Source organism: Trachypithecus francoisi, unplaced genomic scaffold, assembly GCF_009764315.1.
Source record: "Trachypithecus francoisi isolate TF-2019V2 unplaced genomic scaffold, Tfra_2.0 Lachesis_group3, whole genome shotgun sequence".
Taxonomy (NCBI): Eukaryota; Metazoa; Chordata; class Mammalia; order Primates; family Cercopithecidae; genus Trachypithecus; species Trachypithecus francoisi.
In genome coordinates, this window is record NW_022681468.1 from 101,054,077 (window position 1) to 101,073,762 (window position 19,686).

The window sequence follows — 19,686 nt, forward strand, 5'->3', positions numbered from 1 at the left end:
GGAGCAGGAGAAGTGCCAGGGAGCTCTAAGATTGCAGCCGACAGGGCGATGCCATTCTGTCCCAGGTGGGTTTTTAGGGTTAGCTATGGCAGTGGGGGCTGAAGGATGGGGGGAGGAGGTGGTATTGAGAGACTGTACAGAAACAGGAGGCTGAGGTCACCTTGTGGAAGTACTTGAATTCCAAGGTGGAGTTTGGACTTGATAAGGTGGACCAAGCATTCTGGAGGAGTCCAGTTCTCTGTACCCATGTCTGGTCTCCCATGTGCCATGGTCCTTCTCCACCTCCTCAGCACATGGCAAGTCCTGACCTCTCTTTTCCTTCCTGCTCTGAGTTCCAGCCGGAGAGGATACTGGCAGCTACTCAGTGATGTTGCACTGTGCTCTGGGACAACTGGAGTGATTTCCTTTTCATAAAACAAGCTATGTGACTGCTGGATTCTAGGATGGATTGGCATCTGGGGAAAGAAAACCTGACATTCTTTGGAGAACTTGTAATGACAATTTTCTAGCTGTTGACTGCTCCTCTCTACTGGGAACTTCAGGCAATGTCTGGATTTTTCAGATGGTCCAGAGCTGTGTCTTCCAATATGTAGCCTTTGGCCACTCACGGCTGTCAAGCACTTGCAATGTGGCCAGTTCAAATTGAGATGAGCTCTGAGAGTGAAGCACACATGGATTTAAAGACTTAGTACAAAAAAGAATGTGAAATACCGCATAGATACATGGATAGACAGATAGATGGATAGATAGATAGATAGATAGATAGATGCCTAGATAGATTACATGTTGAATTGATGTTTTGGATATACTAGGTTAAGTATATAGTGTTGCAATTAATTTCACCTCTTTTCACTCTTTAACATGTGACTAACAGAAAATTTCACATGGTATTTTTGTCTTTTATTATATCTATATTGGAGAGTGCTGTTCTAGACAAGGGGTTGTCACACTTTTTATGAAAAGGGTCACATAGTAAATATTTTGGTCTCTGTTGCAACTGCTCAACTCTGCTATTGTAATGTGAAAGTGGCCCTATTAGTTTCTCATTGCTGTTGTAACAAATTAATACAAAGTTTGTGATGTAAAACAACACAAATTTATTGCCTTACACCCAGAAATTCAACATGAGTCTCACTGGGCTACAGTCAAAGCGTAGGCAGGACAGCATTTCTTTCTGGAGGCTATAAGGGAGAATGGGTAAATGGGTGTTTTTTTTTTTTTTTTTTTGCCTCTTCCAGCTTCTAGAGGTCACTCAATTTCTTGGCTGGTGGCCCCCTCTTCCATCTTCAAAGCCAGCAACATTGCGTGTCTTTGTACCTTCCTTCATTAGTCACATGGGTCCCTACTTTCTCTCTGCCTTCCTCTTCTACCTTTAATGCCCCTCATGATTACATTGGGACCATGGGATAATTCAGGATAACTTCCTGATCTCCATGTCTATAGGCTTAATCACCTCTGCGGTGTAAGTTAACCTATTAACAGATTCTCGGGATTTTGATGTGGATACCGTTATTCTGCCTGGAACACAACCATAGACAACACATAAGCAAATAGACATGGCTGTGTTTCGGTAGAACTATAAAAACAGACTGCCAACCTGCAGGCTCTAGTTTGCTGACTCCTGGCTTAGAGAACATTTCTCTAAGGATGTTATGTGGGTATTTTTTTTTGGCTAGACACTCCATGGAGAAGATTCTATGCTCCAGTAAGTTTGAGAGACTCAGTTTGCCAGGTCCTTCTCTCATAGTAAAGGCTCTGAGAAGTTCTGCAGTAAATAAGCATGCTTAATTTTAATACAACAGTTTTCAAGCAATATGATCTTTTCCCCCTTGTAATACCCGTGAACATATTACAGACCTCAGATCCCAGGAACACGCTCTGGGAAACCCTGGTAGAGCCCAGAACAGGCTGCACAGAAAAAGCTGCTTCCAGTCTCCTGAGCTAAGGTCAAGACACCAGTCACGTCAGTTGAGATTTGATTAGAGAAAGCATTTTGGCTTCGTTAAAGTTCATTAAATGAGCCATCCAGTGTAATTTAACTGAATAAAAATGGCTCAGATGGCTTTAACCCCCACTCCCTTTTACAGCAATTTAATTGAGGGAAAAGCAAATATATCAATGATGTAGGAAAATATTTCTCAGCCTTCGAGAAGAACGTTGTGCAGCAGCACCTGCTTCCTTGCCATAGGCATTAGATTTTAACGGGTTGGCTCATGGTCCCTCCTTGGTGCTGGCAGCAGGCCTTGGTGACAAGATTATATGGTGCCTCCTTCCTTCCTACTGATTCAACCCAAGGACGCTTGCAGCAGCCACCCTACAGCTCCTTTGGTGGTGGGCTGCAGATATCTCTAGTGTGGGGCTGATGGTGCACAGAAGTCGGTCAAGACGGAGAGGAGGTATAGGTTCCCTGGCTCTTAGAGAAGTGGGCAGTAGGCTGCTAGCTCCATCCTTCTTCTTTGGTTTGTTCTTTTTTTGTAGCAAAGTCTATGTGGGGTTTGGAGCTGCGTCAGGGAATTCTCTTTCCTTACAGATTCTTCATTAGTTCTGGTCTAGAACAGCACTCTTTTCTTGCAGATTCTTCAGCAAAATCAAAAGAATCCTGGTATGGTGTGTCATGAGAAGGGGCTGGTGGTCTCCAAGATGATTGCTATGATCTGAATATTTATGTGCCCCCAAAATTCATATATTGAAGTCCCTCCCCTTCTAGGTGATGGTATTAGGAGGCAGGGCCTTTGGGAAGTGATTAGATCATGGGGGCAGAGCCCTCATTAATGAGATGAGTGCTCTATAAAAGAGGCCCCCGAGGGCTAGCTAGCCCCTTCTACCATGTGAGATTTAAGTGAGAAGACATCTGTCTCTGAGGCGGTAGATCCTTGAATCTGCTGCCCCATTGATCTTGGACCTCTTAACCTCTAGAACTAAGAAATAAATTTCTGTTGTTTATAAGCCACCCAGTCTATGGTATTTTGTTATAGCAGCATGAATGGATTAAAACAAAAACCAAGGAGATATCTCTTTTATGGTGAGAAAAAAAGAGGCTGGGCATGGTGGCTCATGCCCGTAATCCCAGCACTTTGGGAGATCGAGGCAGGTGGATCACCTGAGGTCGGGAGTTCGAGACCAGCCTGATCAACATGGAGAAACCCAGTGTCTACTAAAAATACAAAAAATTAGCTGGGCATGGTGGCACATGCCTGTAATCCCAGCTACTCGGGAGGCTGAGGCAGGAGAATTGCTTCAACCCAGGAGACGGAAGTTGCAGTGAGTTGAGATCACAACATTGCACTCCAGCCTGATCAATAAGAGTGAAACTCCATCTCAAAAAAAGAAGAAGAAGAAGAAAAGGAATAGATACTTGATAATGTTAGATCTTAAGAAAGAGGGAATTGCACCTTTCAAAATGCTGCCTTTGTGGATGAAATAAATAAGAAATAAGATTTGCACCATGATTATTGCAGCCAGAAAGTCACAGACCCTGGGAGCTTGCAGGATTGTGGCTTGCATTCATTGTTTTCTGGTTAGCTGTGCTGGATGCACCAAGACCAAATGGTGCTCAAAAGAGTGCCTTTCTGCAAGCAGCAGAATGAATCCTCCAGGAAGAGTCAGTGACTGTGGCATTTATATCTCGGATGCAAGCCGTGCATGCCTCTGGTTCTCTGTTATCTCGTTTAATAACCTTTTTGCAGGAGGAGGCTGGACTACACCCAGGGGGTGGACAAGTGGGCAGATACCAGATTAGATCTTAGTGGCTGGAACCTGATTGGGAGGCTGGTTCCCTGGAGCCACCAAGCATAGACAGAGCAAGGGGGTGACAGAAAACCATGACTTGGAGGCTTTCAGGGATCACAGTAAGGCAGCCAACTTGGCCATCAATGCCTCAGGGCAAATGAGGGGCTAGAACAGGTATATTAGTTTGCAATTGCTGCTAGAACTCAATGCCATAGTCTAGGTGGGTTAAACAACATAAATTTATTTCCTCACAATTCTAGAGGCTAGAAGCCTAAGATCAAGGTGTTGTTGGCAGGGCTCATTTCTTCTGAGGCTTCTCTTCTTGACTTGTAGGTGGCCATTTTCTCCTCCCTGTGACTTTACATCTTTATGTCTGTGTCCTAGTCCTCTTCTTATAAGGACACTAGTCATATTGGATTAACGACCACCCATATGTCCTCATTTAACTTGAATTAGCTCTTTAAAGATCACATCTCCAAATACAGACACAATGGGGGTTAGGAATTTTTTTTTTTTTTTTTTTTTGAGATGGAGTTTCACTCTTGTTGCCCAGGCTGGAGTGCAATGGTGCAATCTCTGTTCACTGCAACTTTCGCCTCCCTGTTTAAAGTGATTCTCCTGTCTCAGTCTCCCAAGTAGCTGGGATTACAGGGGCCCACCACCACACCCAGCTAATTTTTGTATTTTTACTAGAGATGGGGTTTCACCATGTTGGCCAGGCTGGTCTCAAACTCCTGACATCAGGTGATCCACCCACTTCAGCCTCCCAAAGTGCTGGGATTACAGGTGTGAGCCACGGCGCCTGACTGGGTTAGGATTTTAAAAATGAATTTTGAGGGAAGAAAATTCAGCTCATTACAACAGAAAACACTCATGTGAGAGGGACCAAGGAGGTATGGAGGTAGAGTGAGCATCCAGGAGCTAGAGTGGGAGTGCACAGGTGAGGCAGTCTGGTTTAATAGCTCAGAGATGCAGAGGACCTGCCGCCAGCAATCCCTTACACATGCAAATTCTAAGACATACCTGCCCATTAGCCTGCCTCTGCCAGTAGAAGAGGAGGTGCTTCCAAATGTCAGCCCCACTCTTAATCCAGGAAATCCACAAATCCTTCCATTTTCAGGACCACTTTTCAGATGGGACTTACTGTCTCCTCAACTCTCAACCCCCAAAGGGGCAACAGGTTGGTTTCTCATCTGGTTGGTTTCTCTTGGCAACAGGGTCCGTCTTGTTGACCCTTTTGTAACAACAGGGTTCCCAGGGTAGAAGGTGAAATCCTCCCCATTTGTGGGCTCCGTCCCTGCCGTAGTTGGGTGCCACCATTAGGAAGGTCATACAACTGCTTACTGTGCCAAGGTTTTTACTGGTCAGAGGAGAGGTTGCCTGGGAGGACCCCTGTTCATTATGGGGTTAATGCCAGAGGTGACATCTCAGCTCTGTTGTTCCTCAGGACCCAGGGTTCAGCCATCTGTGTGTCTGGCTCCTTGTTCCCGGAACACCTAGTAGCCACATCATCATCGTTTATTACCTCTGGACCCCAGAGTCTGGTCTGTGAGAGGGCCAGTTGTGCAGCACAAAATTAATGGCTTTGTTTGGAAGTCTCGGGCGAGAGATAGAAGAGGCAGTGTCACGGAATTTGATTTTGGGAGTTTGATGCATCATCTCGTAAAATCTTGCTCACCAAATTAATTCAATGGTCAGGTGGCTTGGAAACTGGCCATTGACCCAAGCAAAAGTCAGAGACGGGTGATAATGGATCTATTAGGGAGGAGGCCCACGGAAAAGGCTGACGCAGGGCTCAGAGCAGGATGGTTCTTAATTAAACTCTTGTCTGATGAGCAGAGTAACCAGCTCATCAGTAATTGATGACAGGTGCATATAGGTGAGGCCCCAGCTAGAAGAAAAAATCAGGGGCAGTGAATTCTGAGTGGGTGGCAATTCATATAGAAGCTTCTTTATTTACCCTGCACCATGAGAATTTATCAATGCCGGTGAGGGCAGGGTGGCCAGAGGCATGCTCTGCTTGTTTTGTGGTCTGTATATGTTTGCCTTACTTCTTGTCTTTTTTGTATAAGTTCATTACTGGGGCTTGGTGCTTCTACTGTGTGTCTGGCAGGGCATTGTGTACAGTTGCAAGGGTTGTGCACACTACACTCCTCCCTAAACTTGTACAATACAGTTTCCAGTCTCCGCAAACAGGCACTGGGTTTTCTGTGTCTGTGGGCAGAGCACATGAGTGCTTCAGTCCATTCCATCCATCCAAAGAGCCAGAGGAATCCAGGTGGGGCTTGATGGGTGGGGGAGGGGCAGGGGGCGATGAAGCTGAGACAGCTCTAGGAGAGCAGGAGCCCACTTCCCCCTTAACAGGTGTCCCGGGACCCCTCCCTCCTCTAACTTGTAATAAGGCAATAATGCTATTTCTTATTCTTTATTTGCCCAGAATGTCTGTTATTTTCTTTCTTTCAGAATCCAATTTTCTTTTGACATTTCTGCCTAATGTAGCAAAGCATGACCTTTGTGAGAGGACATCACTGGCAGCCTGCTCTCTGCCTCGGATTCCCCAGGACTCCTGGCAGGCTCCCTGCCTGCTCCTTCCTCAGAGATGGGCAAGGCTGCCCATTTCACCTGGGCTGTTCCTGTCTGCTGGCTTGCTAGTTCCCACCAGTTGCTTTTGTACCTTACCAGGGGCACGTTCTTCAGGGCTCAATAAGTCTGGGCTTTCTGACTGCCAACTGCCCATTGGATACAGCTTCTCAGCTTCAGAACCATGGGTTTTGTTCAGGGAGGCACTGGAGAGGGGTAGGGAGCTAAAGGCAGGGGACAGGCACCTTCCCAAAGTGCCGCAGGGATTACCTCGTGGATTTGAAAGTTGGGGGCTTGTCCAGCTTTTGCTGCTGTGATGCTCTTGTGCATAGAGTAAACCAGGCAAAATAAAGCAAAACAGAAGATTTCTACCTAGATGAATCAAACACTTAGATTTAATAAAACCTCATAAAGCCTAATGGCAATGGAGACTCAGAGTGGTACCAAATCCTGTTGTCCTGAACCCGAAGTTTGAGCTTCTGGTCTATTAGGATAGGGTCATGACTCAGTGGGAGTGTGTGTCTGGTCTCCAGCTCCACCCTTCTGAGCAGGAGCTGGGCTGCTCCATGGGGCTTTGCCCAGGTGGTGTCCTCAGGTGGTCATCACTGCAGTTCTTTTATCACACCTTTCTTTCTGATCGGTGGAGGAACAGTGAAAGTTTGTAGGAATAAGATGTATAGTCATTAGGGGTTTTGTGAAGCTGAGCATGATGGATGGCTTAGGTGTATAGGCTTTTAGTGAGCATATGCTGTCATAACAGAGGTCTCAGCCTGCAGAGAGGAGGTTGGTGACAGTGTAGGGCCATGGGGACTATCCTAGAGGCTTAAAAACTCTGAACAGAGAGAGTGCTAGGTACAGGGAAGACAGCAGAACAGTAAACTTGGGAGACATCTACCTACGTTTCTTTCCCTTCTCCTCCAGTCACCTGCACCCCCAGCATAACACTGCCTCCCCTGCACAGTAATGGGCTGTCTCAGGGACCCAGCCAGTTCAGGCTGAGTTAGAACCAAGCCACCTCACCAAAGAGGGCTGCATCCAATGAGAAGGGGAAGCCATGTCCCTTTGTTTTTTCTTGTATTTTAGTGTCTACCCTGTTATGAACTGGGTAGACTCTCTCCCTATGTGATCTTACCCAGCCTCAACCTCTCCCATGAACTCTAGACCCAGGAATCCAGCAGGCGATTTGACTTCTCTCTTTGGATAGCTAACAATGTCTCAAACTTAATATCTGCAAGGGGAAGGTCTCTATCCCATCACCTCCATGTGATCCTTTGGCAGGCTTTCTCATTCTATTCAGTGATGTCACCATTCACCTGGCCACTCAATGATGTCACCATTCACCTGGCCACTCAGTTCTCTTTCCTCTCCAAAATCCAATCCAATAGGAATCCTGGCAGCTCTACCTCTAACACTTATCTTGATCCATCAACTTGATTATTTCCACTCTCTTCTCTTGGTTGGAAGACTGTAGCAGCCTCCTAACTGGCCTGCCAACTTCCAGTCTTGGCCTTCTATTTTTAAAAATGGTAATTAGACTATGTCACTTCTCTGCTGAAAACCATCCAGTGCCTTCCCACTACTCTTCAATATCAAATCCAAACTCCTCCCCATGGCCAGCAAGTGTGGCGTGAATCCCTCTCCCACTTATCCCAAAGCACTCCTCAGTCCTTCCTGACTGACTTCCTTCCTGATCCCCTGGATCTCTCAGGCCTTGACATTTGCTACTTCCACTGCCTGAAGCACTCCTCCCTTGGTACTCAGCTCTTTCTTCTTCTTGGCTCAGGCCCAATGCTACCTTTTCAGAAGGTACCTCTCTCTGAGCCCTTCCCACTCCTGTATCAGTTACTTACATCACGGTGTTGATACTCTTCCTTCTGCTTTTCATCTCTAACTTGAATATAAGATTCCAGAGAGAACTTCCCTTCCCCCTCAGTGGTCAACCCCCTCATTCCTCAGTGGAGCCTCAATAAATATTCATTGTAGAAGTCATCTAAATATAGGTGTGTGTGTAAGCATATGTATGTGTATAAACAAGAGTCTGTGTTTGCCTTTAGTACCTACAGGTTTGATAGACACAAGTATACACACATCGTGTTTGTGTGGATAGATATTTACCTAAATGGAATCAGCACTGCCATTTGTTCCCATCAGTAGATGAGTACATTGTTCCTGGGATGCCACTTCAATTCTAGCAGTGTCTAACTGCTGCCTTTAAGGGCTGTTATCACATCAAAAGTTGTTTGCTGAGCCTGGCAAAGTAATAACCGTGGGCGTGTTTCTTCTTTTATCCAGAAGACTAATGGCTGCTCCTTTCCCCTGTACATCCTAATGAGAACAATTAAATAGCCATTAGGAGGAGAACAGACATATGAACAAAAGGCTGATGTCTTGATCATTGGTGGGCATGTTTGCTGGGAGAGACACTGGCTAAATGGAATCGTAGGTGACCTGTAGAATTTTTCGACCTGTGTGCATGTTAAGAATGCTAGTGGGCTTATCTACCCTGAGAACTCCCTGTCTTCTTAGAGAAGGATGGCTTCACAAAGGCTCTGTAAACTTTTATTGTGGGAAGGGCATATGGGAGAATGACCATAATAATTTAATGGTTTCTTTGATTTGTAAAATCTTGCCCTTTAAAAGGCCTCAAAAGCCTATCCAAACCTGATCTATGGCCTCAACTATTAGCAGATGTATCACTAGCCCAGCAGAATGAAGAAGAGTGAAAACATACCCAGGCTCCAGTGAAATGACTAACTTCACTACCTAGAGCATTATTTGTGCCAGACTTGTTTTAAAAATTTCCCTTTATTTGTCAATCTTGCAGAAACCTGTCAAGTAACCGGCTCACCACACTCTCGTGGCAGCTCTTCCAGACGCTGAGTCTTCGGGAATTGTAAGTTTGGTTTTGAAGACTGTCCAGGTACTGAAGTGCTGGTAATGGGTGAATGGGGAGAAGTGTCAAGCAATGGAACTACGTAAAGGCTGAGCATACATCTACTTGAAGAGCCTTCTTGGGTTGGTTGACATAGAATGTACCATATTCAGTGAGAGCAATTAACCCTGTCGCTTGACTTCTGATGCTCTTTCTGGGCACAATCAATTTCAGAAGACAGGAGTCTCTTCTCTTATCATGACTTAGTTTTGTGATCTTTAGGTAATTAGTTATAAGAGTATAGATATTTATAATAAAGAATTTATAATAAATAACATTCATAATATATAACTTTACAGACTATTAGGCATGCTTTCATTTATATAACCTTAGATTTATCATCATAAAAGTCATAAGAGGTAGATATTATTATTCTCTGCATTTTATGGGTAAGGATTCTGAGCCCCAGAAAGACATGTGAGACTCAACTAAGACCACATTTCTAGGGACTAGCCAAGCTGGGACTTGAACCCACACCTTCTGACTTCAAAGTACGTGTCTTTTCACCACTCATAATCTTCAGCATATTTGGCTTCAGTATTGACATGCCAAGGGGTTTGAGGAGGCCATATATTTTTTCTATCTGCATGTGGACTGCTTAGCCTTGCTGTGGTCCAAGGCTGATCAGGGCACCCCTATCCCAGCCAGCCATTCTGCACAAACAGATGTAGGCTGAATGAGTGAACATTCGTGACCACTGCTGGAAAAAATAACTCATGTTGATGAGTGAGTCATCAGGGTCATCTCTGTGCATGAAGGACATCATATTATGTTGAGGGTATAAATCAAGCGATAAATTGAAAAGGAATTGAGGCATGGATCAAGTTAGGGAGTCAGGGTTCCAGAGACACCACTCATGTGTTCCTTCTTATTTGGTGATGCAGATCCAAATTCACTGAATGCAGATTGCTTTACTCTACCAAGAGGCAATGACCTTGGACCTCTGCCTATGCTGTTGGCCTTTCAACTTGTTCTCCCTTTACCTAGCAAGACCTGACTTCATGGATGCATCAAAACCTTACCTTTACAGACCCAGCTCTTGATGCTTTACATCAAGCATCCCAATAACCTATTACCCCATGATGACCTTGTATACTGTAGGTGGAAAAGATAAATTAACATGACTACTACAATTTACTACTAACACTGATTTCTGAGTTCTTCCTCTGTGCCAGGTATTGTGCCAAGCAATCTATTAAGTTGTACACTTAATTTACTTTAATCCTTATGGCAATTCCGTAAGTAGGAATTATCACTATCACTTCACTTTAGAGGACACTGAGATGCTTAGCAAGGTTAAGTATCTTGTTTAAGGTCACTTACTGAATAGTGGCAGGGTGTGGACCCAAAGCCTTGACCACTGTGCTCAACTATCTCCCAATGTTTTCAGTCTGTTTCCAAGACAAGGATCTATTCTACGATAATTAAAAAAAAAGACATGATTGTGGTCTTTCTTAAGTTACCCTAGAACTGACTGAGGGCCTTGGGGGATCTCTTTCTTGGGTGTCTTGCATGTAATTATTCTGGAACCTGTAGCCCCTTCATCTTCAGGAGACCAGGGATGGCATCTCTCCAGGGAACATAGGGGGTCTGCTGTTGGCTGAATTATTGAGAAAATGTTCAGTGCTCTTTCTAAAAAATTATTGGATGTGAAATCAATGGTGTGCTGCTGCCCTGGTGACCTGTTTCATGGAGTTTTAGAAACAGTCATTTCGTGGATATATATTTAAAGAAAATGTCAGATTTCTCCCAGAGGATCATGGGATTCTGCATTCATCTTTGCCTGGGATCAATACACCAGTGAGCTAGATGTGACTTATGGAGTAATGAAGACATTCCCTCCAGTGTGAGTCAGTGTGTGAGTGCCACCATGTCCATGGTGCATTTTATTTCTGTCATATTGTTAACTAAGAAAAAATTATATTGGAGAATAAAGAAGGCCCCCCTCTAAGGAGCAATCACCCTGGTAGGGGTCTAGTTTTTGAGGAAGAATTGAATCTTGAGAGAGAAAAATTTATCTTTTGACTGGAGGGGCAGCGTGTTGGCTCTTAGCTGTGGCTATGATTAAAATCCAAACAATCCCAGTTCCTGGCAAATGGAAGAGGGGGTAGTATTTTCTTGTCTGACTTCCTGATTAGTCCACATGGCGCCATCTGCCATGAGCCATCTAGACTGCCAGGGTCTGCTCGATGGAGCCTGTGGGCTGGGGTGTGGGGATGGGTTGGGTATTTCCAGGAAGAAAGAATTTGGCCCTGGAGGAGAAAGGGCTCAGTGCATTGTGGAGCCAGGAAAGCCACAGACCAGAAGTGTGAGACTTCAAGTGACCCAGTGCAGGGACAGAAGGGGTAGAGGGTGCACAGCAATTCCTTAGCATGTTTCTTTCCATCATTAAGGACCTCTGCTGTACCTCAACCAGCCCCTCGCCCAGTAGAGGATCCTTGCTATAAGAATGGAAGGTCTGAGTGTCCACGACTTTTCCAGTAGGGCAGAAGGAGAAGGAAGAGGCACATCTTGAGCACCTCATGTGTGTGAGGTTCTGTCTCATCCTTGGAACAATCCCACAGGGAGGTAGCAATATAACCAGTGTTACAAATGAGGGATTTGAGGCTTGGCTAAGTTAAACAGCTAGTTCAAGATCACATGGCTAGTAAGTGTTACATCTGGGAATGAATGTTATGATTTTTATTATTATCACTACCGTGATCTGATCTGCTGTTTCCAAAGCTGATGCTCTTTCTTTCACCTGACTCAAGCAACACACCCTGCATGCTCAGCCTCTCCTTCCAGAAGCCCCTCTCAAGATGGCGGGTCCCTTGAATGGAATCAAAGGAAAAAAACAAACAAACAGGTTACCATCTCAGAGTTCCTGCAGTGCACCAAGACCCTTCCTCTACTTTCTCTCATTTATTTTTGTGGGATGAGGGGGATGGTCTTGACCAAGCCCCTGGCTCATGACTTCCCCTCTGTCCAGGGGGGGCGTGCCTCTTATTGAGTGAATTGGAAGCATCTTCCATGACCTGCCCTGGAGTAGCCAGCATGGTTTCAGTGGCACAGGTTGGAAAAATTTGACTTGGCATTGTGCAGTGCTCTCAGAAGTTTCTGGTTATGGCAAGATGATTTTTTTTTGCTTGCGGATAAGATTGGAGCTGTCTGTCCAAAAATCAGAGCAAGAATCAGAGAGACTGATTGTCTTAGAGATAAAGAATGAATTAGGAAGAAAAGAAGCTTAGATTCTGAATCTCAAGATACAGTTTACGCAATGGCAAGAGGTCCCAGAGGATGTAGACCCACAGCACAGAAACACTCCAGCAGTGCCCCAAGGACCCTTAATTTATCTTGAACAGGCTTCTCTGAATACCCTGCGTGCACGGAGCAGACATGATTAAAATAGATTGGAGTATTTCATTTTCTTTTAGAGGAAAGTGATAATTACCTCTGGTATCATTTGAAGATTTAATCGACTTGGTAAAATATTAACTCAGTAGCGGGGATGGGTTTGGGCTGGTCCTGGTGCATTTCTCTTCCCTGTCTTGGCTGTGACAACTTTCCACAGCTCTTGGAGACGTCACTAAACAATAATGTTACTGATAGTATTACTATAGTGATCATTTCTGGCCTCTTAGTAGTTTCTTTTTGTTCCCAAATCATGCTAACATACATTATCATGAATCCTCCTAATAAATTTGTGAAGAAGGAAGGTTGAGCACAATGATCCCCGTTTTACTGGTGTTAAAAGAGAACCTTAGAGAGTTAAGTTATTTGTTGTATTAGTTTCCTAGGCTGCTTTAACAAATTACCACACACTTGCTAGCTTAAAACAATAGAACAGGCTGGGCACAGTGGCTCACGCCTGTAATCCCAGCACTTCAGGAGGCCGAGGCGGGTGGATCACGAGGTCAGGAGATCGAGACCATCCTGGCTAACACGGTGAAACCCCGTTTCTATTGAAAATACAAAAAATTAGCCGGGCATGGTGGTGGGTGCCTGTAGTCCCAGCTACTCAGGAGGCTGAGGCAGGAGAATGGTGTGAACCTGGGAGGCAGAGCTTGCAGTGAGCTGAGATCGCGCCACTGCACTCTGGCCTGGGCGACAGAGCCAAACTCTGTCTCAAAAAACAAACAAAACAAACAAACAAACAAAACAATAGAACATTATTGTTTCACCGTTCTGGAGGCTAGAAGTTTGAAATAAGGGAGTTGGCAGGGCCATACTCCCTTCAAAGCCTTTGTGGGAGAACCTGTCCTTGCCTCTTCCAGCGTCTGGTGGCTCCTGGTGTTTCTTGGCTTGTGGCAGCATCACTTCAACCTATGACTCCATCTCATATGCCTGCCATCCCTGTCTCTTTGTCTTTAATCTCCATCTTCTTTCTTTTTCTATTTCATTTTATATTTTTGAGATAGTCTTGCTCTGTAGCCCAGGCTGGAGTGCAGAGGTGTGATCTTGGCTCACTGTAACCTCTACCTCCCAGGTCCAAGTGATTCTCCTACCTCAGCCTCCCAAGTAGCTGGGATTACAGGCGTGCACCACCACGCCCAGTTATTTATTTATTTTTTGTATTTTTAGTAGAGATGGGATTTCACCATGCTAGCTAAGCTGGTCTCGAACTCCTGGCCTCAAGTGATCTGCCCGCCTTGGTCCCCCAAAATGTTGGGATTACAGATGTGAGTCACTGCGCCCAGCATGTCTTTCTTTTTTAAGGGTACCAGTCATTGGATTTAAGGCCCACCTGAAATTGAGAGTGATCTTATCCCTTGATCCTTAACTTAATTACATCTGCCAAGACTTTATTTCCAAATTAGGTCACATTCACAGGTACTAGGGGTTGGACTTGGATATATCTTTTTGGAGGACACAACTAAACCCAGTATATTCACTCGAAATGACACAGCTGGCCCAACTCAGATCTTTGGTTTGTGTGCTTTTTCTACCATCTGACTGTTGTTATCTCAAAGAGGCCTGTGCTGATGTCTTCATCCTTTGGGGATCCTGTACTGGGTGACAGCAGGGCTGTCCTGGCTGAGCTGGGTCCCCTCCTCATTTTCCACTGCCCGACCCCAGGACTGCCACTGGCATTGTTGATGCTGTGCAGGGAAGAGGAAAACCACTGGAGTGATGACCGGAGGGAATCAGTGTTTTCTAAATACCCAGTGGTGGCCTTGGCTGTGCTGCAAAGTGCCTATCCTTACAAGCTCACATGGGGCTGAGCTAATCTGTGGGGAGCCCTCAGGGCCCTGCAATTACACCCCAGGCCATCTTGGGGCAAGGGCTGGATGTTGGTAAGCTTTGCTTTGCAGCAGCTGCTGCTGTATTATTTATGGAACCACCTGCATTATTCATGAAGCTTGGAAAGCCATGCTTTAGGTTCCACAGGACTGCCCCCAAAGCCCTGGCTAAAGGCTCCCCTGCTTGAGACCTAGTTCAATGGGAGGAGGGACACAGGATGGACAGCATCATTTAGACTTAGGATGTGGTGGTCTTTGCTTCTTGCCCACCTCACCATTTGAATCCTCTCTTGTCCAGATATAGATGATTGTGGATTTGCTCAGTGGGCTGTCTAGGGTGTCATTGTTTTAAGACTCAAAATGCTTTCTGCTGTGTGTGTGTCTTGTTCTCTTGGAGGAAAGTCCAGAGGGATGGGGGGAAAGCCCCACAGGTCTTTTGCAGTTTCCTGTAAACTCAATTGGAACAAAGGACCAGGTTTCAGGGTGCATCCCAGCTGCTGGATCAGGTCCTGTAAGCAGGACCCTGGGGGGAAAGGATGGAAGGAAGCAGAAAATTTGTACAAAGTCTTTGCCTAGCAGCATCCTTGGCACATCCCAAACATCTCACCTAATTCTCCGGCCAGCCTCAGGACATTCTGATGCTGTCTGCCTTTGGGGGGCTATGAGATGCTGGGATGTGCAGCAGTGCAGGGAGCAGACAGGAGGCAGCACCACATCAAGTGCTGTGTGACTTGCAGCAATGCAGCCAAGCGCCTCGCCTGTCTAGTCTTTTCCACCCAGGTGGATAATTTGTATTTTTACACCTACTTAATAATAAATGACTGCATCTTGTCAAGTGAGCAGCTGGGAAAATCCAGGCTGACCTGGTTCAGTTCGCATATATTCAAGCATCTGGACCCTCCCTGTCATTCCAGCAGGGTGGCCAGGCCTCTCCTTGCAGCCCCCACAGTGTGAGCCCACACCGCACCACCTCCTCCGGCCTCTCTTTCCTGCACACACTGGGCAGCTCATCTGACCTTCTGCTCTCCTTTTCATGAGGGTTAAGTGAAGTAATGTGTGGAAGGCATTTAGTCTAGTGTTGGCACTATGGCAAGTGCGATGCTAATATTATGATCCTATAATGTCTATTACCTCCCTCTCATTTTTTCCTGCCTACCTTTTCCATTTTCTGTGTCTCATGTCCAGCCACACAGGCATCTTGACATAACCCCAAGGCAACACCTCCAAGGCTTCTTGACCTCATCCTTCCCTTTCTCCTTCTAGGACCTTGATCTTTCCCTCCCCAGCCTCACCCCCATCCCAACCTCATTTCTAATGTGTCCTCTCTACCTTTTCGCTGGTTCTTTCTCTTCTGTTTTGAACCAAAGACAGTTCTCCCTGCCATTGATTTCCTGTCTCTTGGAGCTTAAAATCTTGGGGTCATCTTTCACTTTTTCCTCTTCTTTCATCCCCTACAAAGCACCACTACCATTTTGCCTTCCTTGTGATGTTTACTGTATCTTCTCTTCCCTCTCTCCAGTTTTTCTCACTCCACTCTAGGCCCGTATTAACTAGGCAGCAGCTCTCAAGTGGTGATCCAGGGTATCATGGGGGGCCCTAAGACCTTTTCAGGAGACCGTGAAGTAGAATCTATTTTCTTAGTAACACTGAGCCATTATTTGCCTTTTTCACTCTCATCCTCTTATGAGCATACCGTGGAGTTTTCCAGAGGCCACAGGACGTGATAACATCATGGCTTTGATGAGGCATGGAGTTTGTGCTAATGTATTCTAGAGTGTTACATCTTTCTCAGTGTTAATTTCTAATTGGTAAATAGTGATAGATATGACTCACATAAACAACAGCTCTTTGAGGCCCTCAGTAATTTTTTTGGGAGAGTGAAAGGAGTTCTGAAACTAAAAGGTTGAGAATTGACCTGGACCCTGCCAGTCTATATGGTGCCTATGTGTGAGTTAGAAAAGATGCCCCATCTGGATGCATGTAGCTGTGGGTCAGGGTTACAGCTGGGTCTGGCCAAGAGTGTGCAGAGTGGATTTTATCCTCTGTTTATCCCTTTGGTTGAGTACTTTGAGAAATGCTCAAACTACACAACTGTACATGTTGATCCTGTGTTTATAAGTAATCCTAACTGACTTCTCAGTCTCTAGTTTTCCTCTTCTCCGGCTTATCCTGTATTTATTGTTGGATTTCTCTTTTTACAGACTTCTTTGTTCATATTGTTCTCCAGTTCCAGAGGCCTCAATAGTTTTCCCCTGCCTCCTGGATAAATTCCAAATTTCCTGATGTGGCAGTAAAAGTCCTCTACTATCTGGCTTCCACTTGCCCTTCCAGCTTTGTTTCCCAGCACTCCTCAACACATTCTCTGTCCTGCTAAGCCTTTCTTTTCTGTTTTCACACCTTACTTTCAACTTCCCTTTGCCTTTGTTACTTCCTTCTACTTACCCCCAGCCCCCGTGCCACCTCCCCCCCACCAACCTGGTCTTTGCCTACATGAGCTCCTGAAGTCAGGGCTCCTAGCTTGTTCCGCTCTGCTTCTCCCATGCACCCAGCAATGCCTTGCACATGACAGATGGGGTGGAGAGTACATGAGTTTTGAAGTCCAGCACACTGAGGTTTGAAACTGTGCTGTGTTGCACACCAGCCAAAGGACCTTGCACATGTGACTTAACCCCTCCAAACATCAGAGAGGGCCCCTCCCTCCTTGCAATTCTGGCCATCTCCCAGGGTTGTTGTAAGAAGCAAATGGCTCAGTAAGAGTTCGTTCCTTTTCCTTCACCTTTCTGACAGAGTACCATGTGCAGAGAGTACTTTTAGGCTAAGAGGATGATACCATGTAGGGGTATTTACACATTCTGCCTGTGGTGTCCTAGTAACTAGAAAGCACTGATTCCTTTCCCCAGGGGCCTCACATTTTCCTGAAAGCTGATTAATTTTGATGCACGTTTAACTATTTTGGAGTTTGCCAGTTGTCAAAAATATCTTAGGTCTTAGTGTGGTGTGCCCAAGTGCCCCTCTCTCTGCATTCCAACAGATTCATCTCCTTGATGGTCCAGAAAGAGAATCATGTTTCCTCTAATGATCCAAGCATTCAGATTTATCTGGTGCTCTTTACTCTGAGTTTTGGATTGATTAATGCTGTTCATCTTCTCCTTAATAATCCCATTGAGAGGGGAGGTGACTTGCTTCAAATCACAAGGAAAATCAGTGGAGAAGGAGATCCTTGAAGGTGACTCTTCCCCTATTAAACATTCTTCTTCACCAGGCTGAGTGTTCCTGAAGGACAGTGACTGTCTTCTTCATCTCTGTGTCAGCAGCACTCAGCCCATGGCCAATTATGGAGCAGGTGCTTATTAAGAATTTATTGAATTTATGGAAGAATAAAGCTGGTCCCAGGAAGGGCTTTGAGCATATCTTGGAAATAGACAACCACCTACTCCCCCAGGGAGTCAGTCAGTCTCATTCTCTCTCTTTCTCTCTGTCCTTTAACAAGAATTTATATGCCAGGCTCAGTTCTAGGTTAGGGAATGGACAAAACAGGCAATGTTGCTGACCTCAATGGAGCTTAATTTTTATTCAGGGAGACAGACAAACAAACTAATTAAAAATAAATATTTGAAGTGATGCCAGTAGTGATAAATTCTAGAAAGACAAATATAGCATGGCAAGGGACTGGGCAGTATTAGACTGAGAGAGCCAGCCTTGTAGAGATGTTGGGTAAGAGCATGGCAGGCAGTGGAAACAGCAAGTGCAAAGGTCCTGGGGTAGCAACAAACCAGTCAAGCAAGTGACCTTTCAGATACCAAGGTCAGTGTGGCTGAAGAGGAGGAGGGAGTGAGGGAAGATGAGGTCAGGGAGATGATGGAGAATGGTGCAGATTATTTAGGACTTTAACTTTGATTTTCAGTGAGATGGAAGGCCATTGGAGGGTTCTGAGAAGAGGAGCATCTCGAGCTGATGTCTGTTTGTTTGTTTGTTTTTCTTGAGGCAGAATCTCGCTCTGTCTCCCAGGCTGGAGTGCAGTGGTGCAATCTCGACTCACTGCAAGCTCCACCTCCTGGGTTAATGCCATTCTCCCACCTCAGCCTCCTCAGTAGCTGGGACTACAGGTGCACACCATCACGCCCGGCTAATTTTTTGTTTTTGTATTTTTAGTAGAGACAGGGTTTCACAGTGTTAGTCAAGATGGTCTCGATCTCCTGACCTCGTGATCTGCCCGCCTCAGCCTCCCAAAGTGCTGGGATTACAGGTGTGAGCCACTGGTGTCTCCTTAAAAGGATCTCTTAGACAGTTGCATTAAGTGGCGTGGATTTCTTTCTTTCTTTCTTTCTTTTTTATTTTGAGATGGATTCTCGCTCTGTTGCCAGGCTGGAGTGTAGTGGTGTGATCTCGGTTCACCACAACCTCCATCTCCTGGGTTCAAGCGATTCTGCTGCCTCAGCCTCCCGAGTAGCTGGGACTACAGGTGTGCGCCATCACGCCTAGCTAATTTTTGCATTTTTAGTAGAGACGGGGGTTTCACCATGTTGGCCAGGATGGTTTCAATCTCTTGACCTTGTGATCTGCCCATCTTGGCCTCCCAGAGTGCTGGGATTCCAGGTATGAGCCACCGTGCTTGGCTGGATTTCTTTTCTTAAAAAATTGAGTTTATTGTTTTAAAACTATAATTTATGGACTTACAAGGATTTTTCCACTTCTTTTGCAACCTTGTTAAATCCCTCCTCCCCTTAGTTCTTGAACAGATGGTGTCCCTCTTGTCCTCATAGCCCTAGGAGGGTCCTGAACCATCTTTGGTTCAGAGGTTCCCTTCCCCTCTCTCTTTGCCCACAGGAGGTTGGAGCAGAACTTTTTCAACTGCAGCTGTGACATCCGCTGGATGCAGCTGTGGCAGGAGCAGGGGGATGCCAAGCTCAACAACCAGAACCTCTACTGCATCAATGCTGATGGCTCCCAGCTTCCTCTCTTCCGCATGAACATCAGTCAGTGTGGTGAGTGAGTGGCCGCCCGGCCCAGCTGGCTCCAGGGAGGCATCCCTCAGACACCAGAGATGGTGGTGGACGTTACCTTGGGATGCCAGAGCCTTCCTTTCGAAATGCCCTCCCAGCCTTGAACTCTGCAGTTGTGTGCAGATCTCCTGACTAACCATTCCCCTTCTTGGTCATTCCTGTCCCTTTGTGCACGAGCCATAGGAAGACTGGTTTCAGGAATGCAGACAGGAGTTAAATG

At 45.7% G+C, this 19,686-nt stretch overlaps 1 protein-coding gene across 8 annotated transcripts in view; it reads left to right on the plus strand.

Moving 5' to 3' along the window:
- NTRK3 (neurotrophic receptor tyrosine kinase 3) overlaps window positions 1-19,686 on the plus strand; it is a 402,524-nt gene that overhangs the window by 104,503 nt on the left and 278,335 nt on the right. For all 8 annotated transcript variants that reach the window (XM_033189111.1, XM_033189103.1, XM_033189105.1 and 5 more), the window contains 2 exons: window positions 9,134-9,202; window positions 19,291-19,448. In XM_033189111.1, the coding sequence (XP_033045002.1) occupies window positions 9,134-9,202; window positions 19,291-19,448 (227 nt within the window). The remainder of the gene's footprint in view (window positions 1-9,133; window positions 9,203-19,290; window positions 19,449-19,686) is intronic.